Source organism: Acanthochromis polyacanthus, chromosome 12, assembly GCF_021347895.1.
Source record: "Acanthochromis polyacanthus isolate Apoly-LR-REF ecotype Palm Island chromosome 12, KAUST_Apoly_ChrSc, whole genome shotgun sequence".
In the NCBI taxonomy this organism is placed as follows: Eukaryota; Metazoa; Chordata; class Actinopteri; family Pomacentridae; genus Acanthochromis; species Acanthochromis polyacanthus.
This window is the reverse complement of record NC_067124.1, coordinates 19,365,452-19,389,185: the sequence shown is the minus strand read 5'-3', so window position 1 is coordinate 19,389,185 and position 23,734 is coordinate 19,365,452. Positions and strand designations below refer to the sequence as shown.

The 23,734-nt window shown below is 39.8% G+C and overlaps 4 protein-coding genes across 4 annotated transcripts; 2 read left to right on the top strand and 2 right to left on the bottom strand.

Annotated features, from left to right (window-relative positions):
* Positions 1-2,222: 2,222 nt before the first annotated feature.
* On the bottom strand, positions 2,223-5,483 carry cxcr3.2 (chemokine (C-X-C motif) receptor 3, tandem duplicate 2). Its single transcript, XM_022206336.2, has 2 exons — positions 4,357-5,483; positions 2,223-4,043 (listed from the first exon to the last, which is right to left on the bottom strand). The coding sequence occupies exons 1-2, from the start codon at positions 4,390-4,392 to the stop codon at positions 2,937-2,939; spliced, it is 1,143 nt and encodes a 380-aa protein (XP_022062028.1). The 5' UTR covers positions 4,393-5,483; the 3' UTR covers positions 2,223-2,936.
* Positions 5,484-8,990: 3,507 nt separating this feature from the next.
* On the top strand, positions 8,991-12,358 carry cnfn (cornifelin). Its single transcript, XM_022206353.2, has 4 exons — positions 8,991-9,146; positions 9,525-9,650; positions 11,146-11,282; positions 11,452-12,358. Exons 2-4 carry the CDS (start codon positions 9,527-9,529, stop codon positions 11,539-11,541), a joined length of 351 nt encoding a protein of 116 aa, XP_022062045.1. The 5' UTR covers positions 8,991-9,146; positions 9,525-9,526; the 3' UTR covers positions 11,542-12,358.
* A 90-nt stretch (positions 12,359-12,448) lies between these two features.
* Positions 12,449-16,960, top strand: tlr21 (toll-like receptor 21). Its single transcript, XM_022206337.2, has 2 exons — positions 12,449-13,077; positions 13,459-16,960. Exon 2 carries the CDS (start codon positions 13,603-13,605, stop codon positions 16,549-16,551), a length of 2,949 nt encoding a protein of 982 aa, XP_022062029.2. The 5' UTR covers positions 12,449-13,077; positions 13,459-13,602; the 3' UTR covers positions 16,552-16,960.
* On the bottom strand, positions 16,724-23,655 carry si:dkey-250k15.4 (uncharacterized). Its single transcript, XM_022206339.2, has 4 exons — positions 23,519-23,655; positions 21,154-22,445; positions 17,911-17,987; positions 16,724-17,743 (listed from the first exon to the last, which is right to left on the bottom strand). The coding sequence occupies exons 2-4, from the start codon at positions 22,430-22,432 to the stop codon at positions 17,198-17,200; spliced, it is 1,902 nt and encodes a 633-aa protein (XP_022062031.2). The 5' UTR covers positions 22,433-22,445; positions 23,519-23,655; the 3' UTR covers positions 16,724-17,197.
* Between the last annotated feature and the right edge of the window lie 79 nt (positions 23,656-23,734).

Below are 23,734 nucleotides of genomic sequence, written 5' to 3'. Positions count from 1 at the left end.
ATAATTATTTAAAAAAAACAAACTAATGAAATAGGGCTGGACAAAAATGATGGTACCTCTATAAAAGATTGAAAACTATTTGACCAGAGTGACATGATTAACTCAGGTGTGTCATTTAATTGACATCACAGGTGTTTCCAAACTCATAATCAGTCAGTCTGCCTATTTAAAGGGAGACAAGTAGTCACCCTGCTGTTTGGTGAAAAGGTGTGTACCACACTGAACATGGACAACAGAAAGCGAAGGAGAGAATTGTCCCAGGACATCCGAAAAAAAATTATAGGCAAACATCTTAAAGGTAAAGGCTATAAGACCATCTCTAAACAGCTTGAAGTTCCTGTGACAACAGTGGCTCATATTATTCAGAAGTTCAAGACCCACGGGACAGTAGCCAACCTCCCTGGACGTGGCCGCAAGAGGAAAATTGATGACAAATTGAAGAGACGGATCGTTGGAATTGTATCCAAAGAGCCCAGAGCAACCTCCAAAGAAATTAAAGGTGAACTCCAAGGCCAAGGTACATCAGTGTCAGATCGCACCATTCGTCGTTGTTTGAGCCAAAGTGGACTTCATGGGAGACGACCAAGGAGGACACCACTGCTGAAAAAAACTCATAAAAAAAGCGAGACTGGAATTTGTAAAAATGCATGTTGACAAGCCACAAAGCTTCTGGGAGAATGTCCTTTGGACAGATGAGACCAAACTGGAGCTTTTTGGTAAGGCACATCAACTCTATGTTCATAGACTCAAAAACCAAGCATACGAAGAAAAGAACACTGTCCCTACGGTGAAACATGGAGGAGGCTCAGTAATGTTTTGGGGCTGCTTTGCTGCATCTGGCACAGGGTGTCTTGAAAGTGTGCAAGGTACGATGAAATCTGAAGACTATCAAGGCATTCTGGAGAGAAATGTGCTGCCTAGTGTCAGAAAGCTTGGTCTCAGTCGCAGGTCATGGGTCTTCCAACAGGACAACGATCCAAAACACACAGCCAAAAACACCCAAGAATGGCTGAGAGAAAAGCGTTGGACTATTCTAAAGTGGCCTTCTATGAGCCCGGATCTGAATCCCATTGAACATATGTGGAAGGAGCTGAAACATGCCATTTGGAGAAGACACCCATCAAACCTGAGACAACTGGAGCTGTTTGCTCATGAGGAGTGGGCCAAAATACCTGTTGACAGCTGCAGAACGCTCATTGACAAATACAGAAATCGTTTAATTGCAGTGATTGCCTCAAAAGGTTGTGCAACAAAATATTAAGTTATGGGTACCATCATTTTTGTCCAGCCCTATTTCGTTAGTTTTTTTAAATAATTATGTTAATCAACAATTCAAAAGTGATGGCTGATTTTGATTATTTAATTTTCAATAAATTTTTATTTATTGTTACTTTTGTGAGTTTCAAGTGATTTCAGTGAGAATTGTGGGTTTTTCCTTCTTTAACTGAGGGGTACCAACAATTTTGTCCACGTGTGTACAGGCAATTTAGAGTAACCAATTAACCTCAGCATATTTTTGGACTGTGGGAGGAAGCCGGAGCACCCGGAGAAAACCCACGCATGCACAGGGAGAACATGCAAACTCCATGCAGAAAGATCCCAGGCCCAGGCCAGGATTTGAACTGGGGATCTTCTTGCTGCAAGGCGAAAGTGCTAACCAATATACCACAGTGCAGCCCACAGTAGAACATAAATAAATAAAATGATCTTCACCTGGTTCAGGTGCAGCATGCTGCCTACATGTCAAGACACTAAAATCAAAACTCAATGCTCAGTGATGACAGTAGTTAAGGGGACATTTTGAATGGCCATAAAATGTGCTTTGATGATACAGATGCATTTTGCTTACAGTGCTTTTTGTGTAATTGCCTCCTATAAAGTATTTTTACTTTGCAGTATCACTTACAGGGTCTGAATACTTGACCATCGGCCGTGGTCTGACACTTCTATTTCTTAACATTAATGATAATGTAGGATAATCTGGAACTCCATGTGTTGCCTGTAGATGCTCTGAGAGGAAGTACTGCTAGACTGAGTTTTGTTGTGCTGGACCTGATAGCGTTGCTGTGACGCAGAACCAGACGCATCATCCTTCCCAACGGTGCATCATGCTCTCAATGCACCCAGTTCATTTTAGATTCTAGACCTGTGTTTATTGTTATTAAGCACAAGAATGCTAACCAGAGTAAACCTGCAGAGACATAACGTGAGACTTCAACACATAGTGGACATGAGACTTTGTTTTTATTAAAAACATTGAATATAAAAATATTTTTACTTCAACAAGAGGTTGGTATTTAATGTTACATACAAAATTCAAAGTGAGTCATTCATTTCCTCTTTTGCAACACAGCGGAGAATGTTGAACCAAAAAGCCTTATATACATCATGGAAAAAGTATTATAAAATGAACATCAGTGCATACAGTTTTAATCTACACAGTCATTTTCAAGAGCTGAAACGGGTTTTACCACAAACAATTTGAGAAAGAAATCTGACACAAAAAATACAATGAGTTACAGATGTGACATGAATCTGAGCGCTGAGGCAGCAGTCTACGTCTTCAGTGCTGAATAAGCTTTTTTATTGGATGGTATGATGAAATGTGGATGCTTTACGAGATCTGACATAAACAGGTTCTCATGAAATGTTTTGTTACCCCATCAGGATGTAGGCTGTGGGTTTCTGTTTTACTCTGTGCTCCACCTCCACCTAATGATTTTACCACAGCATTCTTTGAACCAACAACTCAATATCAAAGCAACAATATAAGACTTGCATAACAGGAGAAGCATTATTCTTCTGGGAATATTTTTTTAAAGTATAACATTTACTGACATGCAGTATATTTGCTCCTCACTCCGTTCCAGTTCACTTTCTGCTATCACACCCACCCCACTATGTCTTCCTTTTTCTTCACATGTCACCAGCAGATATCACACCATGACAGAGTACGAGGTGTTTTCACTTTCTGCAGAACTGAATGATTGTGTGGTTCTTCGAAGCTTCCTTTCCCTCCAACCCTCCATCCCAAGCAAGCCTCTCTGTCCCAGCAGCCCCTTACACATTCGGACCAGCTCCCTCCTGAACTTCACCCCCACAAAGCCGTACAGCAGCGGGTTCAGGGCGCAGTGAGACAGGCCTAGACTTTCAGTGATCACAGTCCCGATGTCTACCACGCGGCCAAAGTGGCAACCCCCACTCACCACACCCAGCCTCTGCAGACTATCTGCCAGCTGGAAGCAGTTGTATGGTGCCCAGCAGATAACGAACACAGACACTAAGGAGATAATGAGGCGAAGAGACTTGCGCCTTTGACGACGAGTGGCATTACACAGAGACCTGAAGATCTGGATGTAGCAGTAGAGCATGATCAGCAGGGGGACCCCGAACCCCAGAATCACACTGACCAACTGCAGGCCCACCTCCCACTGTGTTGAGTCACCAGTGTACCACATCTGGCACATGGGCGGCCCCCGGTGGCCAACAGTGTGTATCTCCTCTACCTGTTTGAAGGCAATATCGACTCCACTCAGGCCCAGGCAGACCACCCAGATAACAGCACATGCAAACTGGGCGTGGCAGGTGTTGCGCTTCCAGCCTGAGCTGACAGCGTGAACGATGGCCAGGTATCGGTCAAAGCTGATGCAGGCCAGGAACAGGATGCCACTGTACCGGTTCAGGGAGAAAAGGGCACCGGAGATCTTGCAAAGAGCCAAGCCGAACACCCAGTGATGAGCCCACTGCACTGCAAACAGGGGCAGAGTGAAGGCCAGCAGGAGGTCAGAAATAGCCAGGTGAAGGAGGAAGGTATCTGTCAGAGAGAAGGCACAAGCTCCACCACTCTGAGAGTTTCTGTAGCGTCTGATCACACACAGCACCAGCACATTGCCGATAAAAGCCAAGACAAACACCAGGCTGTATACAACAGGGTAGAACTTGTGTGAAAAACCATAGATGTCCTCCTGTATACATGGGGCTGCTGCATTAACTCCACTGGTTTCAGGGGGCAGTGTGTAATTCTCGTCATCATAATCACCCGGCTGTTGACAAGAAAGATAAAGAGGCATCTGTCAAATATGTGAAGAATATGAGCAGGAAAAGTTTCCTTCACTGATGGGTTTCCATTCATCTTACAATTTTTTAAATAAAGCTCAGAATTTCGTTGCGCTTTAGTTAGGAGGGTTTTAGCGTGAAGCAGTAGCTAATATCTGGTGGAGGAATGTCATTTATTTTTCATGGAAAGTATCTTAAACTCTTATTTAGCCCTTTGTGTTTCCTGATCGCCAATGAAATAAATCAACCGAAAAATGAAATGAAAAATAAATACTTAAAAAAAAAAAAAAATCCACTCACCCAGTAATCTTCTGTGGTTGTCATGACTTGATCCATGTTTGCAGCGAAGTTGGAGGCAGCAGAACACTTGAATTTCACAGAGCAGAGAGCACACTGCTCATAAGCACGTAGATATCCTTTTCCACAGTTTCTTGTCCAGATGGTAGAGGATCAAAAAGCAGAAGTAAGCATTTCAGGAACTGAATCTTTGCAAAGTTTAGACAGATACAAACATAGTGGGAATTGATGACTGTACGAGGGAAATTGTAACATATATTTTTAAAAACACGTCTGCAGTCATACACATCTGCCAGACAGACAGTGCATGACTGATGTACTCCAAATGGAAAAAATATTCAAAATCATACACATGCATACAGCATGCTAAACATCTAATTGGTCTATGGAAACTGCTTACAGATCTTATAATCAAAAGTGAACATTTGTAGATTCAGCTCATAAGAAACTGGTTTAACAAAACGATCCTCCACAATTAGAGGGGAAGCGAAAGTGCTTGGTTGGCAGCAATTTCAGTCGCCACTACGGTGCTCCCGTGCGTTCAGCATAAATCTGAAGTACAGCATGTCCAATATTGTAGTAACATGTTGATGACTTTGTAGGAGTATTTTTTTCATCGTAGTGAGTTTCATAAAGCTCAGAATATCGAAATAAACATTTTTAATAGGATTACAAAATACTCTGGTTTAAATTTCAACAACTTGTAAAGATAAAAAGAGAACAGTTTCAAGGTAAATAAAATAAATTGTAAAATCTATTATGTTTTTATTGCATATCAAAAAAGGGACAAGACTGCTTACCCTCTGAGATCTTATGACAGGATGCAAACTAAGAGGCTGATACAGCACATACTGAGTGCTATATAGAAGATATAGCTACTTAGAAGACAACAGGAAATGAAGTCATTTTCTTATCAATCTAGTTAAAAAACCCCACATTCTTGCTGGCCAACGGGTGCTTATATAGTGGTGAGGATTTCATAACTTTCTGTGGATGCCTGTTACGAGGAAATGCTTCTTTGCTGCAGTGTCAAAGACCCCCACAAAAAGCGGTATTCAGTCAATATTGCATTGTCATTTCAAACATTTGAGAGGGTTCTGATTTAAAAATTTAGGATGTCTTTATTATCATTGCACATGTACAATGACATTGAAGGTGTAATCCTACCGTAGGTGTCGTGAAAAAGTTAAAAGATTGGAATAAAGAACCTAAAGACTACAATGAAATCTAAAAGAAATAGAATTAAAAGAACAAAGTACCTAAAGTGCCCTGGAGTGCAACTGAGAAATTAAAACAACTAAAAAACATTTCAACCACACATAAACAATCATCAGTCATTTCACATCAGATGATTATTACACATGTATGATTGTTATTGCACTTATATTTTGTGTTTATATTTGATATTGTTTTGTGTAATTATGGCTCTTGCATTTAAAAAAAAACATTTTTAGTGTGTTTGTTCTGGCCTTTAATATCCTGATATATCTGACTGAGGGTAACAGTTCAGAGTGTAAATGAACAGGTTGGATCCCTGAGAATGGACTATGCCTTCCTGAGGGAGTGGGAGCTGTAGAGTTCCTCCAGGGAATAGAGGAGGCAGCTGGTGATCCTCTGGGCCGTGGTAGCAACTCTTTGGAGTGCCCTCCTGTCTTCTGCAGTGCATCTGGAAAACCACATGCAGATACAATACATTAGAACACTCTTAATTGAGAATTGATAAAAGAACACAAGCAAAAATAGAGTCTCTGCTGTACCTTTTTGATGATGGTGCTTGAGGTGAGGTTGTTCTCGATGTGCAAACCCAGGAACTGGAAGTTGGAGACCCTCTCCACACAATCCTCATACCAATGCACAGGGGCTGAATATCCATTGTCTTGATGCTGAAATCTTGGATGATCTTCTTCGTCTTAGTGGTGTTTATTGTCTGTGCACCACACTGATATCTGCTCGACCTCGTCCCGGTATGCAGACTCGTCTGTGGTATCATCAGCAAACTTTATGATGCTGTTTCTAGTGTGTGTCGAGGTTCAGTCATGCATGTAGATGGTGTAGTGTAGGGGGCTCAGCACACGGCCCTGAGGGGAGCCCGAGCTGAGGCTGATGGCTGAGAGACACGGGGGCCTACTCTCATTCCGTGGGACTGATCACCCAAAAAGTCCCTGATCCAGTGGCAGACAGAGTCAGACCGAGAAAGCATGTTTCAGAAATGTTTGACTGTAGAGTAACACGTACAGACTCTGCTGGTTGAGTTGAGCGATGAGTCATAAACAGAGACAGAGGCTGGATTGAGAGAAGGAGCCAAATCCACTTTCGATATTTGATATGTTTTCAAAAACAACTAATGTGTCACGTTTGTGGGGAACTGAAAATTTTTGTGGTTCTCTCTGTCTGAACTGAGGGTCTTCTGGTAAATTATACTATTGTGTAACATCATCAGAAATGTGTGCAACACAAACAACATTTTCAAACTTATGTGTCTGTATATTTGCTACACAATAGAAGTGTTGCAATTTAGATTTAAATCAAACCCCGCTTCAGACTAAAGCACTGTAAGATGAATAATTTATTAAAAGACACTTGAGACGTGCTCTGGAAACGAACCAAAGCTTTCTGTTGTCAGTTCGGTGGGTGTCACTATAATCTTAAGTTTGTTTATCATATTATCTACTGGTTGGGTCTCTCATTACTAGCTGCAACCAGATCACAATTGTATTGCTTCTTTCCTGAAGAAGGAACACTTCCCCTTTTTCACAAACCAGGTTTGTAAATTAAAAGGAGACAAAGGACAGAACTGACCATAAAGCATTGTGTGACCAAATAAGACAAAAGCATTCCAGCTATATTAAGCAAACTTCAGCTGAGTTGTTTTGACTCAGTAATAAAAAAGAAGATAAAATCAACAAAATACAGACAAATTAAATTTTTTAAAAACTATTATAAATTCTTTAAATTTCAAGTTTGTTTTTTTGCAAAATGAAATAACAGCACATCAAGTTAAACAAGCCATGTAGTTGATATACATTTTTAGGTGCCATAATTTACATTCTTTAACCTCAAAAAAGGATGTTAAGGGCTGAATATTACAACACCCTAGCTTCAGTTTACCTCAGTCCTCCATGTTATTCAATGTAACTCAGTATTCAATCTCAAATCAGTCTTCTGTCCAAACTTTAAAGACGACTTGGTGCCAAAGTTATGACTAAATTCTTTGGCTGAACACAGTCTCAGCCAGACTGTGTCACGTCACTTTAATACTGTGCACTGATTCACTGAATGACTATGTTTTATGAATAATAATAAATCACACAACTGCTGCGTAGAAACTGCTGTCAACACCGATCAAGAGCATACAAAAACTACCATTTAACCATGTTTGGAAACTGGTGTCTTTAAGAATCCAAAAAGATGTACTTTTGAACGATGTAATAAGTTCAAAATCATTACAATAAAGTATTAAAAAGTTTGGAAAAGTCATTGTCACAATTATAAAACTGTATAAATTAAATACGCAGTTTAAGTGGACCCAGGATCTGTCATGATCCCTGTCCCAGCTCCCTTCCTCCTCCCTCTTTTTTCTCTGTCTCCCCCTCACTTGTCTTTTTCTTTCCTCCCTGCAGGCTGCTGATTGATGCATTGGAGACAACTACAGCAGTCAGCTCACCTGGAAACAATCACACCTCATGCAGTATAAGCTTGGCTCAATCAGAGGCAGACCCTCTCATGATTGTTCTCCTGACAATCCCTGCTTCATCCCCAATCTGCCATAGCCTCAAATGGACCTGGTTATGCCCCCTTTGTTCCTGCCATTCCTGTCTGTGTCACCAGCCTGCTGTGCTCTGAATCTGTCTTGTCTGGCCCCAGCACTGCTCCAGTCTCTGCCAGCATCACTTCACTGATGTGAACTGGTAATTATTTTCTACAGGGTGGGCTGGCAAAGCAAGACTAGGGGATGGACAGCAAGGCCACATTTATAAATGTTTAAAGGACTAGGTAACTGAATGTTTACATGTGTTTGAATATATTAATGAGTTGTATAGACATCAGACTAGGCAATGTCTGCACAGCATCATTACGAAAGCAACCTTTTTGAGTTTGTGGTACAAAGTAGGGCAGGGCAACAATTTTCACTTCAACTGTATGTGAACAATCTGGAGACTTATGGAGTACAGTTAATGAGGAACCTTAAATCATCAATCAACAAATGAATAATAGGTGTTGTATTCAAGACAGTTCTGTCATATAACTCCAGCATGCACGTGTTGAGTGCTTTCTAGCCCACGTGTACTTATGGACATACCATATGTATTGCAGCATAAAAGCAGAGATTCTTTTTGAAGTCAATCAGGCCTGTGCTTGCAGTCATTTTTTACTCTTAGTTTTCAATGTATAAAAGCTGGGCCCATCTGTGTGTACACACACCACGCCTGCTCTAAAGGTACAACCTCACTGATTAGTTGCTGAAACACAAATATGCAATATGTGATTGCTTTGTCCTTTAGTTGTGCTTTGCTGATATAGACTGCTTCAGGATAAGTGCACCTTTTTGAAAGGTGAGATACGCCCCAAAACTAAACATTAAAGTTCCTTCCTTTACTGGACGTTTACACCTGCCCAAATGGTCATTGTTTGTAGGCTGGAGCACCATAGAAACTGGGCTCCAGCCTACAACTGATGTCACGTTACATATAAGAGCTGTGGCCATACTCTTGATCCTCCTGTTTGTGGAGAAAGCCGGTAACCATCATCAACTTAAGATCACATTTTAAGGAGCCGCACACTAACCTCTGCAGGTAAAGTACGAAGCAACTATTCATCTAAACCTAGGTTATCTAGTACTCCTATGTGGGGGTCTCTGAGTTTTTGCTTCAGTTAATTTCAGTAACTCATTCTACCAATTTAAAGCCTCTCTATCTGGTTTGTTGTGTTATGTTTGCGAAGACTAAATTGTTGGTGTAAGATTTGCTTTTGGCTGGAATGAAGATCTTCAGAAGCTTTGACGAATCAGGACTGTATACAGAGAAAGATATTAGTTGGGAGGAAACAATAGTGCAAACACAGCTAAAAAATCCTACTAAATATGACAAGAACTGGGACTGTTCATGTTTAATAATAGTGTGACACATTTAATTTTCCGAATCTTCCTCATACTGCTTCTCAACTGCTTACAGCCATGGAATTCCAGTCAACTGCGATAAACTCTCAGCCTCAGGTCACAGTCACACAGTACACTGTGTCCTCAGGATCATCGGAATGGAGTTCAAACGTGTGCGACTGCTGTGAAGACTGCGGCATTTGTACGTATCTACATGGGTTTGTGGAATCAAGCTGAAGTTTACCAACAGTACAAAATTAATTCCAATACATTGGAAAAAATGCCCCTCTCAAAACAAGAAAAAAAATATTTTAAGGAACTTTTAACTTGAAATAAGTGAAAAAAATCTGCCAATAGAACAAGTGAAAATGGCTTAGTTGGATTTCTTGAAATAAGACACGATATTTAGAATATTGAGATTTTAAAATTCGCTGGGAAAATTTATCTTAAGCTATATTTTACCAGGACTGCCAAGCTTAGGTGTCTTAAAATAAGCAAGACATGCTACAATAAATAGCAGTTTTTCCACTCAAAAATAGATTTTTGCTGCCATGTAACCACCTAATTTGAGATGTACTAACCCTCCTGTTGTCCTCATTTACAGACAAACAATATTGTTTCCTTGTATTCCTTCCTTGAAAATTAAAAAAAAAAAAAATCAGCCAACCTGCACAGTGGAGTAAGTGGTTAGCACTTTCGCGTTGCAGCAAGAAGATCCCCGGTTCAAATCCCGGCCTGGGCCTGGGATCTTTCTGCATGGAGTTTGCATGTTCTCCCTGTGCATGTGTGGGTTTTCTCCGGGTGCTCCGGCTTCCTCCCACAGTCCAAAAAATATGCTGAGGTTAATTGATCAATCTGAATTGCCCGTAGGTGTGAATGTGAGTGTGACTGTTTGTCTGTATATGTAGCCCTGCGACAGACTGGCGACCTGTCCAGGGTGTCGCCTGCCTTCGACAGAGTCAGCTGGGATAGGCTCCAGCACCCCCCGTGACCCTAGTGAGGATAAAGTGGTGTATAGAGAATGGATGGATGGATGAAAACAGCCAACAAAATTCTCCAAATTTCTGGAAATTTGTAAAAACTTCAGAAAGAAAATTCCAATAATTCCTTAAACGTTTCCCTTCAAAGTTATATTTAAAAAACAAAATCCCCCAAATTTGGCAAGAAAAGTCTTGTAAATATTTTTCAAAAAATGAGTGAAAATCTTCCAAAAAAATCCTAAAAATATCTAAAAGTATTACCGATATATCAGTAAAACTTCTGATATTTTCTTTAAGAACAGTCACATAAAAATCATGTAAATGCTCTTAAAGAATCATTTTTTTAATATTTCTTTTTTTCCACCAAAAATATTAAAAAATCAGAAAATATATATGTGAAAATATATTTTTTTCCCCACATTTTCAAACTTTAAAATGAGTCAATTTGACTCTCAAGACAACACGAGGGTTAAACTTAATTTGAGTTTTCTTGTAAAATTCAACCTAAAACAAGATAATTTCAAGATTGTTTGACTTAGCAAGATATTTAAGATGCATTGTCTTAGAACAAGTCCCTCCACCTTGCTGAAATGTAACTTGTTAAGTGAATTTATCTTAAATCGAGTGGGATGAGACATTTTGACTAAAAATAAGACAAACAGACTTGGTAAGATTTTGAGTTTTTGCAGAGTATGACAATGTATCTCTCAACCCCAGGTCTTTGTGCAACATTCGTTCCCTGTATCCTGGCCTGTAAGGTGGCTCAGGATAACGATGAGAGTTGCTGTTTGCCCTTTTTGCCCGGCGCCATGATTGCTTTAAGGACAAGTATCCGCAACAGATACCGCATTGGAGTGAGTGTGTTAAAACTGTCTAAACACTGATTAGCCCACAAAATAAGTGATAAAACTGAGTCTGCACTGAAGAATGGTTCTGTGGAAAAAAAAAATATCATCCATTATTTGTTTTTTGAGTGTAATGATGTTTGTCACCAGTTTACTGTGTCTGTGCTTTTTCCTGTAGGGTTCAGTTTGTGATGACTGGGTAGTCATGGCGTGTCTGCCGCTGTGTGGACTGTGTCAAATGGCACGGGAGCAGAAGATGAGGGGATGAAAACGAGGGACAAAGCAAGACGATATGTGGAAATTTGACACTTTACACAATTTCTGTTTATGAAATAAAATTTTGAAATTTACTGGCATGACCATAATTAGGTATGTAATTGCCTAAAAAAGTAAGAATAACAGCCTGATAATGAAACCTAGCTGCCAATTTATTTTGTTTTAGTATCCTATAATGTTATTGTATACTAGTGAAGAATTCAAGAGGTTTATTGTCATATGCACAGAAAACTAGACAGCTAAACTGTACAGTAAAATTCTTGCATTGCTGATCCTTTCTTAACCAACTGTACATAATGTAGAAAAAATATTATACATTCTGTATATACTTATATATACATTGTATACATATTTCAAAGTATTTGAAATGTGAGCAGCATGTTAGAGAGTTGGAACCAGGCTAAATATTTGCGATCTTTCATCAAAGGTTAAACAGCGACACACTGTGCTGAAACTGTGTTAATGCAAGGAACCAATAAAAAAAAGACTGAAGAAGGAACTGCTCAAGTTTACAGCAACAATGACTTTTCTTGAACAGTGAATGAACAAGTCAATAGTGATGAATTCAACCATTATTTATTTTAGAAAGTAATACTGTTTTTTCATACGATATAATTCAGTAATATGTGTGCGTTGTGTATGCATGTAATATTCTGTAAAAGTCTCAGATGTTTAACTGACTGATGTAAATTCACTCAAGCGACAGTATTTCAATGAAACCACATTCAGTTGTGTTGACAATGAACTTTTTCAAAATGCCTGAGCTGCAAAAAAAACCCAAAACATTAAAATGAGAAGTACGGGTTGAACCGCTCTTTCTTTTTTTGAGTAAGTGCATTTCTTAGCTGGTCAGAGCTACGTGAAGAGACAAGGTGATATGAACAACATTCATTTGAACAGGGAGCAGTGCTTTAGCAAAATATTGTTGTTAAGATTAACTTTAAATATGGAAACATATTTAGCAACTTCCCTGATCTGATGAGAGTATGACACTATGACAAAATTATTGAACTTATCACAATGATTCTCAAACATTGTTCCAAGGAGAAGAGCCAGCTTTTACAGCATAATGCTTTCTTTTCGGAATCTTAAATGCATAACGGGATAGATAGACAAACACAGATTAGTTCTGAATTACGCTGTATACCGTATATTAATGTCGGCATTCTATGTGTGGTTACTTTTTAATTTGCAAAATAAAGCCCATTAATGTAGCAGTAAATTCCAAATTAGTAGCTGTTTATCCAACAATGTCAACTATTTCATGGTGTGTTTTTAACAGTATTGTGTCAACTGTAATGACTGTACTAACAAATGTCAGGGGAAGGAGGAGGACCACAAGCGCAGAATGAAAACGGAAATGAAAACATGGCAAAAGAGGAACCAAGTTGTCCTTGGTTGTACAAGGTTCAAATTTCTTCGCAACCTTAAAGATAATGCAGAAAGCACGCAAACACGACAACATCTCAGGATTCGAGGATTCTTTGAGACCATTACTGGAAACAGGTGAAACTGCAGTTTACTGCTGGTAAGATATTTTATATATTAACGCAAACTGTTTGAGTTGGTCATAAAAAGCCATCATTATCAGTCTTTATTTGGGGATCTATATTTGTCAGGTTTATTTTAAAGTAAGTAGCATGCCAAACTGTGCTTGTTAGAAATAAATCTGACTCGAAATGTTATTTAATCAATTTGCTGCTTTCACAAAGTTTCAATGTTACATGTCAGACTTTTGGAGAGCTATACGATTGAAATATCATTCTCTAAATACCAAACGACTGAAATGTAAAGTATGAGTGGTGATAAAAACCTGAAGGTTGCATTTGGTTTGTGCTGCTTTGAAATGAGGAATTTGCCGTAATTCATTTGCTCTCAGACTGATTTGAAAAATGTTTTCTTTCCTCAGATTCTTGTACTGCTTTCAATTGATGAACAACCCAGAGAGTTTGCTAAAAGACGTTTTCAACATCATAGTCAAACAAGCCCAATCAACAAAAACCCAGATGAAAGACATTTAAACGGCTGTTTCTCTGGGGTGCAACAAGACAAAATGGCAACTCTCGTTCATCAGCTGTTGTCAGCTGCAGTTGTTCTTGCTGTTGTTCAACTAATCTGCAGTTACAGCTTTCACAACTGCATTGAAGATCCGTACTCAAACCGACAAAGTTTCCACTGCATCCATCGAAGCAACAAGGACATGAGTAATTATACAGGAGACCTGCCGCTGTCTGCTCTCAATCTCACGATCTCCATTAGTCCTTTGTGGCACATCCCCAACAACAGCTTTGCTAATCTGTCAAACCTTCAGTACCTCAGTATAGATAATACTCACTTGTGGAAGATCGATCAGTTAGCTTTCCAAAACCTGCATCAACTTAAGTCTCTAAATTTGTCGTGTAACAACATATCAGAACTCAACCATTCTCTGTTTAAGGATCTGATCAACCTCACTTCTCTTTCACTGGCAAACAATAAGTTAAAGCAGCTCCCTGAGGGCATTTTCTCTACCGTTCCCAGCCTAGGCACCTTAATCATGAGGCAAAACCTTCTGACAAATTTCTTAGGGATTGTTAAGTCTGTGTCAAATCTAACAAAACTGAGGCAACTAGACCTTTGCTTTAACAATTTCACTTCTCTCAGTCACTCAAATGAGTCATTGCCCAAATCACTGAGTGTGCTCTACATATGTGAAAATAATCTGAATACATTAGGAAGTAACCATTCATTTCTCCGATATATTAAAGTGCTAGATTTATCATACAATTCTAAGCTTCCTGCGATGGCTTTTCAAGGAGTGGATTTGGGAAATATAAGCTATCTGTATTTGCAATCAACAAGTGTCAAGGTAGTAGAGTTTTTAAACATCAGCAATGTCAAAGCAGGTCACGTTGATTTCTCTGGCACGGGTCTAAAGAATGACAGCATGCTCACTGAACTATGCAAATTGTTGAATAAAAAGCAGAAAAAGGTTAAAACATTGAGACTGGATAATAATGGAATTGAACAATTAAAAAACAACACACTGGACTACTGTCCAAATATCACAGGGGCTTTGCATCTATCACGCAACAACCTGAAGAGGATAGGCTGTCTTGAATTTCTCAGTAGACACAAACAAATAAATAGCTTTGATGCAGAACATAACCATCTCACCTCCCTCCGATCCTGCAAAACGTACCTTACAGTTCAGTTTCTAAATCTGGAAGAACTGAGCTTTCGTTACAATCGCATCCTCTCAGTTAACCGTTATGCTTTCTATCATACACCAAATGTCAAGATGCTAAAACTCAACATAAATAATATTGCTTTTCTCCATCGTCATGCTCTCAAAGGCCTAAAAAAGCTTGAGACACTCCGTCTGGATAATAATCTCTTAACCGATTTGTTCAATGACACATTTGAAGACAATTTCAATCTGCAAATCCTTAACTTACGCAACAATCGTATTTCTGTTATTTTTAACAGAACCTTCAGCAGCCTCAGAAATTTAACTACATTGGACTTGGGAGGCAATAAGATTAGTTCTTTTCAGCCATCAGGTCTTGATGGGTTAAAAAACCTAGCTAAACTCTATCTAGATGGAAACAACCTCAAACAGATTGACGGTTCTCTCTATCGTGGTTTCCAGAATACACTCACCGTTTTGGATTTACAAAGAAATCAGATTCGCTTCCTCACCGAAAATATCAGTTCACCATTTCTGAACCTCAGAAAACTAAGTGACCTCAAACTGGATGGGCAGAGACCTTATGGCCTCACAATCTTACCTCGAACTTTATTCCGTGGCCTCCACTCACTAAAATCTTTATACCTTACCAACAATAAAATCTTTTATCTAGCTCCTGATGTCTTTGATGATCTGACAGGCTTACATTTCCTCACACTGGATAACTGCTGTGTTGGGGTTACACAACTGCAACCAGGTGTGTTTAAAAATCTACGAAATTTGACTAAATTGGTTGTAGAAAATATGGGCATTCAGAATTTCTCAAAGGAAGTTTTTGGAAATCTTACAAAGTTACAAACATTGCAGCTCAACCGCAATGTGATGCAAAGCATTCCTGTAGATGCACTTGAGAGTCTACCTAAACTCCGCTACCTTGACATACGTAATATTCCTTTAAGCTGCACTTGCACGAACACCTTACTGCAAAACTACACGCTGCAAAATCCAAATGTTCAGATTGTATATCTGTACCATCTGTCGTGCCAACGCGATCCTAAAGGCAGATTTTTCAACTTTGCTACAAATGTTTGTTACATAGATCTAGGAGAGTACCTGTTCTTTAGCACAGCAGTTGTGATTTTCCTGTTTACTGCCACTCCTTTACTTTATGTTAAACTCTACTGGAAAATGAAGTACAGCTACTATGTCTTCCGCTCCTGGTTTAGTGAGCAGTGGAGCAGACTCAGAGAGGAGGAGGAAAAATGCAAATATGATGCATTTATTTCCTATAATTCTTCTGATGAACAGTGGGTCATGGACCAGTTGCTGCCCAATCTGGAGGGAAATGGGTCACTCTTTAAACTGTGCCTACATCACCGGGACTTTGAGTTGGGCCGATTTATTGTGGATAACATCGTCTCTGCTGTGTATAGCAGCCGTAAGACTATCTGCGTGGTGAGCAGAAAATTCCTACAAAGCGAGTGGTGTTCTCTGGAAATCCAGCTCGCCAGCTACAGACTCTTTGATGAGCACCGGGATGTTCTGCTGCTCGTGTTTCTGGAGCCGATACCTGAGAGGCAGCTGTCATCCTATCACCGCATGAGGAAAGTCATGCTAAAGAAGACTTATCTGCAGTGGCCTGGATCTGACTGTACCGACCCGATGCAAGCCCAAGACCTTTTTTGGAATCAGCTACGGAGGGCAATTAGCACAGGGAGCAGGGTGAAAACAGAAGAAAATGATGTAAGCGTAGATTCTGTTGCTCCTGAAAGGGAAGAAACTGAACATTCTGAGAAAGACACAGCAGAGGAAAATTGTTATCTGCTACCTTAATGAGACAGTGAGACTTTAATTTGTGGTGCTAATCAAAATAATCTGATCAGCATGTTAATAATTCAGTTTTCGCTGGGGGTCAAGACCTTTAAGATATGGTATGAATGCACAGTGCAATGCATTATAACACCAACAAAGCCATCTTTTACACAGACACGAATCAGCAATGTCATTCAAGATTTGTGATTAGTTAAGTTTAATATACAGCAAAATGTGATATAGTATCTCTGAATTATAGAATATCTACAAATTAATTTTCTTGCATGTAAATACAGCAATACAACAAAAAACAGCTTTTACAACAGCACATTTTCAGCTAAAATTCTTACTCTTTAGAGAACAATTCTTATAGCATCTGTGTTATTAATGTACACTTCTGCATAATAAAAAATGTTCCAAAGATGCAAGCGATTCATAATTATGTGCTTCTTTTTCTCAGCATAAATGTGGCAAAAGGAGAAAGATGCAAATGAGAAGACAGCTGTTGCTATTACATGACATGCTATTTTTCTAATAAAATACGAAAACGCATATTTTCGCCGACTGTGAACAAAAAGCCTTGATGGTATGAATTAAGAGAAAATTGTTCTTTAGTTAGCCCTAAAAATGTTCACAGGCATGTATATATGGAAAGTTTTACCACATATTAGTACAGCCTCATAGCAGGGAAGGACCAGTGCACAGGGCTCAGTAGACAAGAAAGAGGAGTTGTGCTTCTTTCAAGCATTTGAGATGGGGGATAATGCACCATGTCAGTGTGGTGGGATCTGGGAGGAGAGCAAGCTAAAGGGTGAAGGAACTCACTGAAAGGGAAGAGGGAATTGCTCTGAGAAAAATGGGGGATTTTGGCAGGGAAAAGGGGAGAAAAAGAGTATTTGTTATCTGTAAGCGGGTCTTGCTTCTGGGGAAAGTATGTTGGCTCTGCTGGCTGTGTGTCTGCCAGCTGTGCTTTGTGAGAAAAGAAGGGCTGGATGTTGTGGTCACGACATTGCAGCCCACTTCTCCTCTTTCTATCACTGGTGCAGTTCACAAAGCTATTTTCAAAGAAATCAAACGTTACTGACTCTTTGCTGGTTGACCTGTTGAAACTATTTTCCCAGCGCTCAGAAGCTCGTTCTTCTCTGCACAAGGTGAGAGAGGGGGTAAACCCTTCGCTTGCTGAAGGTCCTGATGGCTCAAAGTCCATGAAGAACTAGGGAGAGAAACTAGATCTGAGGACATCATCCAAAAGACTGAGAAGTAGTCTTCACATGAAACACCAGAAAGCATTATTTTTTTGCAAGAGAATTTTAAATTATCAAAGGGATAAGAGCCAAGCCATATGTGAAAAAGAGTGGCAGTGTAAACTTGGGGTCTTACCTGTTCCACATTGTGGTGCGGCTGTGGACTGAATTTCCAGTTAACAGTCTTGCTTCCTTTCATTGTGAAAGACATATCTACAAAGAACAAAGCAGAACTGAGCAACAGCCAATACACAAAGCATTGCTTAAAGCGGCTTTTTAAAAGAAGATACTGATGTAGATTTATTTATTAGACATGTGCATTATATTAGATTTATGCTGAGCAGGTGTACTCATTCAATGACTGACAAAAACACTAAGTAAAACAATAGTCGGGTGCCCATATGAGCAGTTTTTTGTCATAATCCATCCATCCATTAGCTATACCCACTTATCCTGTGGAGACCCACAAGAGGTCAGAGCTTCTTCTGGCTGACATTAAAGGAGAACTTTGGTTTTTTTCAACCTGGGCTCTGTTTTCATATGTAATTTCATACATCTGAGTGATGGAGAAATTAATTTTCGACATAGCTCCAGTATGCAGCCAGGCAGGCAGCCAGGCAGGCAGGCAGGCAGCTTAGCAGCTCAGCTAGCGAAAAGTATGGGGCAACTGGCCCCTCCACGTCAAAGTCCGCCCTAACGTGCTTTTTCCCCCCCCGACACTGACCGGCTCGGATAGTCTCAACGAGTGTCCCACAACATACTAGAGATGAGAAGTGAACGAAAACCTCCACATTACTTGGTGATCGCTATTTGTTGTGGTCTGTATCAAAATCTCTGGACGCTAGAAAGCAAATCTCGTTCCGAAATCGTGTGATATCTCACGCCTGGAAGGGGAAACAGCCGTTTGCCTCAGAAGACGAGGAGAGAGACGAGTGGAGCGATTTTGTGTTGGATTACCGAAATTTATTTATTTATTTATTTATATTGAAGTTATGGCTGAGTTTTTGCCCGATGAGCAGGACGTGGACGAAACTGAATTTCATTTTGATAGCCAACCGTATTTATTTGAGCCCGAATACACGGACGAAGAACTTCAAGATATTGAAGAACGGGCGAGGACAGAAACAGTTGGTCAACAAGCAGAGAGCACGGAACCAGCTGAAGCAAGGCTGCGAAACTCGGGAAACTGGTGGTGCCTCTGTGGGTGCTGCGTACCTATGCCTACAGAAGAGGAATGCCTTTGCTGCAGGGAATGGGACTTGCTGCAGCAAGCTGTGAGTGGGGGTTACCCACTGGACGGTACATGCTGTCTGACTTCGTCAGAGGATTTCCCCCCCTTGATCGACAGGGCCGGGCTGGAGATTTTCTTCCATGTTCCCAAAATCAACTGGAAGAGGCGGCCAAGACCACAGGGAGAAAATGGCCATTTATCTATTGAGTGAGTAGCTATACGTGACCATTTACATTTGTGTATTTTATCTACTGCAAAAGGTCTCTGGTGTGTGCAATTACTGTTATTTTGTCATACTTTTCCCCATCTAAAATTGATTATTTCCTCTTCTCTAGCCAATGCAGACTCGTGGCTTACCGTGTGGTGCTGGAGTGGGCGCTCAGAGGAGAGCGTCTTGGTCGTGGGAATAGGAGAGTGTTGCCTAGCTGCGTTGTTGTGGCTATAAGAAACAAGTACCCCTCTCCAACTGGCACTTACGCTGGTTTCAATGACACAGAGGACGTCTTTGGGATAATGTAAATTATTCTGCACACATACATTTCTCTGTTATACTTCACTGTAATAGTCAATCATGTAAAATAAATTATTTTTAGAACTACTGTTTTCCAATCTCTTTATTTTCAACCTGGTACACACACAAAGCAGCATAAAGAATAATGTCCTAAACATTATATTGGATCCTCTTAATTATTTTATTTTTTTCACGTTAGGACGGACTTTGACGCGGGGGGGCCAGTTACCCCATACTTTTCGCTAGCTGAGCTGCTAAGCTGCCTGCCTGCCTGCCTGGCTGCATACTGGAGCTATGTTGAAAATTAATTTCTCCATCACTCAGATGTATGAAATTACATATGAAAACAGACCCCAGGTTGAAAAAAACCGAAGTTCCCCTTTAAGAGGTTTCAACCCAGACAAGTCACCAGTTCATTGCAGGGCTAACAGAGTGACACAAACAACCATACATGCACACATTCATGCCTATGACCAGAGTCACTGATTAACTTCTCAATTAATGGTTACACCATGGGACTGTGGGAGGAAGCAGTAGCACACACAGAAAAACCACACAGGCACTGAGAGGGAAGTCAAGCTACACACAGTAAGGCCCCACCCTAACAGAAGGTTCAAAAGCAGAGACTTCTTGAGAGAAGATAGAACTAACCATTACTCCACCATGTACTTCTTTCATGTGAAACTTATATCACTTAGGACACATTTTTAGAAAACAGTATAAATGTTTGTAGGAACCTAATTTAACTGCAGATAAACATTTGAAAGTATTTTTTTTACAGAGGACCAAAGCCTTGTACTGAGTCACAGTTTGACGAATTGAGTGTATTTTACAGTCAGAAACACCTGTTTTTTATGTTGTGCAGTTTTAAGATGACCCGACAAACAGTGAGGTAATCTTTTAAGTTATCATGAATTTTAAAGGTTCCACAAGAAGCACTGTAGAATGGACCACAGTTTTGTCTGTATGATGCATGGACATGAGGATGCACAAGCATGTGTGGAATAAGTTTTCATAAGTAACACCAAAGGTAGAAACACAAGTATCTTAAACTAAAACTACATACGACATACGATCTCCATATTATTATGGTGTTAGTATGGTATATAAACAGGAAAGAATATGTTATCAATGTGAATATTTAAATTTCCAAAATAACATAATTTAATATGTCTTTAGAAATTCACGGTCATTCAGGTTATGGCAATCCCAGAAGCTTCAGTAAAAAATAAGTTGACTTCTCTTTTAGGGTCTTGAAGGTGTTTTACTTCGTATTCAAGAGACTTTTTCAGTTCTCCAAGAGGCCTCATAGATGAGAAGTGAAATGTTCTTAAAAATTTCGACAAGAAGTCCAGTTTCATTTTACTGAAACTCCCAATATCACACAGTCCTCAATTTTACAATTTGAACAGGTCATCTTTAATAATTTCAGCCATATTGAATTAATTACTGATAATCACAGATAAAAATTGTGAACTGATATACACTACCAGTCAAAATTTCGGACACATTTTCTCATTAATTTGAATGTGGTGTATATTTCTCAAAATTAAAATTTCAAGATGGTAACAAATAACATTTAGTTCTAACTTAATACAACTTGCGAATCCTACAGCACTTTGTATTTAAATGCCTACCTGAAGGCAAGATCTCATGTTCATCTATCCTGATTTCCTGATCCTGGACAGCGTTTGTGGGATCCATTCCGATGCTAAAGCTTCTCTGCACCTCAAGGAGGTTTTCTTGAAGCCAGGGTCCATGCTTCTCCCGCAGCGATTTCAACAGCACTTCCCTGCTCTCTGACAGCAGGTTTGCCCTTCCCAAATGTAAGAAATCCAGACTGTCACATAAACGTACTGCCACTGCACTGACAGATTTAGACACATTTTTGGGATTTTGTCTTCTGCACTGTACATCAAAGCTGTCAGCAGTGGGTGAGCTTTGGAGTTGAAACGGGCTTGGGTTCAGACCACTGGTTTGCTTCTGGTAGACAGGAAACTCCAGAGTCTTCGCTGTTAGTTCAAGAGTAGGAATCATTTTTCTCTGTACCTTCTTGTTTAATGTCTTCAGACTAGAACTGCCAACAATGGGAGTCAGCTGTGACTCGATGTCCTTTTCACACATGAGATTGTTGGTCTTAATGGTCTTAGTTGGTACTAAACTGAGGGAGCTGTGTTTAGATGAATGCATGCTATTAAAACTTCCAGATGAACGATCAGGTTGTTGCTGTGGTCTCTGCCCTGGTGTAACATCTAATCCTTCACTATTAAACTGAAGGTTTTGATTTTCTTTCTCCTGGGAATCACAATCAGCCTTTGTAGCGGCGTCTGTTTTCTTTTTAGATGGCACAGCTTCATCGGTATCAGGACCCAACAAACGATCACAGGAGAAATGTGCGGGAATGCAAGATGATGAAGATAGATGTGAAGAAGCTTTGTATTTTTCTTTTACACTTTGCTTGAGATTCCTCTGCTCACTCAGCAGGCGTTCAATATCAATAGACTTCACTTCATGGTTGAACAGGCCCTTGTGTCCTATCAGGCGGCTGTCTGTGATGATACTGGGCTCCTGTGTAGCAGGAGCAACACCTGGAAACTGTGTCTGTTTCTTTGAAGGACAATGACAGCTACTATGACAGCAGTTATGGAAATGTGCCATGTCTTTACTGCTGTGGCGACTGCAGTAATGGTGATGCGATTTGGTGTTTGAGGTCTCTTTCCAGCCACCTCTCACCAGACTCCTTTCCTTGCGGGTCTTCAGTCGCTTCATCTTCTGTTTCCCATCTCTCTTACTGCAGTGATTCAAATTCTTGGAATCTGCTGTGAATTTGTTCGCGAACCAATTTTTCTCAGATGTTTTCAATTGCTCGTTGACCTTGTCTTTATCTGGTAAAGGCCTGACACCTCGGTGTCTCATGCTGCACAGGATTCTGTAGAAATGCATCATAGTTAATCATTAGTAAGCCTGCAGCAAACAGAAATAGAAAGCCCTTTGCATGATGCTGTTGAACCTCAGTGACTACTAAAAAATAAAATCAAGCGCTGAACTAATGTTTAAATGAGAGTGTCTGGATTAAAATTTAAACCAACTGGCCTTGAAGATTTTGATCATATAAGCTAGGACATATCTAAAGTACATCTTAAATTTACTTTAAGATGTACTTTAGCAGTTCATTAGAGTGTTAGGGATGCTTGCACAAGTCTGCTGCTTTGTATTGCAAAGACAGATTATGTTGGTATACATGGCAAAACTTTCCCTTTTAATGAACATTAACACTGGTAACATGTAGCCTACAATAAACCCTAAACTGAGGATCATTTCACATAGTGCAAATTATATTTATATATATATAGTGTATACTACTAAACCATTTAAATCTTGAACACTTTCGATATCTTGAGCAGTCAAGAACAGGTCTCAGGTTATAATGTCTGACAGAAAATGCACCCCTATATCTGGAGATGCAAAAACTACAACTAAAACTAACTAACCAATAAACCATAGAAGTATTAGCAGTCCACGATTTATCAAAAAACTTAGTATTTCTCAGTGATATGAAGGGAAGAAAGTCTACCAGAAAAATAGAGAATAATCATGATTTCACACAAAGAGGTGCAGAAAACGTGTCCACCGCTGGACATGAATATTTAAAAATACTGAGCCAAATATTTTCAGATTTTTCTGTCACTCCCTTCTAAGACCGAAAAACACTAAATAAAACAACAAACACCAGGATTGTGACAGCATTCGTGCATCTGCCTCCACTGCGGTTCCAGACGTCTAGCATTTTACCAGTTAGCTAACTCGGTGGCCGTGAAACAGGTAACGTCAACCAGGTGTAATTTAACTTCAAGCACAGGTGTCTTAAATTATAGCTGTGGCTGCTAAGAAGCATAGAAACTGAACCGAAATTCAACAACTTGTAAAGCGAGACAAATGGTAACTCTAGAAAACGTAGTTTTAAACAAGTGAGAAGACATTAATTGACCACCAGTTACTTACTAAAGCGGTCCACGGTCTTTTTTGTCGTAGATTAATCTGTAGTTGCCTGGCAACACGCCACAGCGCCGGCTCTCTGCGCAGCACTAACTCCCACGAACACGGCAGGGCGAATCCATTTACACAGACGAGGAGGTAACGCTGTGCCATTTATTATCTATTTCTTTCCTTAATCAGAGCTTATTTTGCTATTAATTCATACGTCATCTTCTTATATTA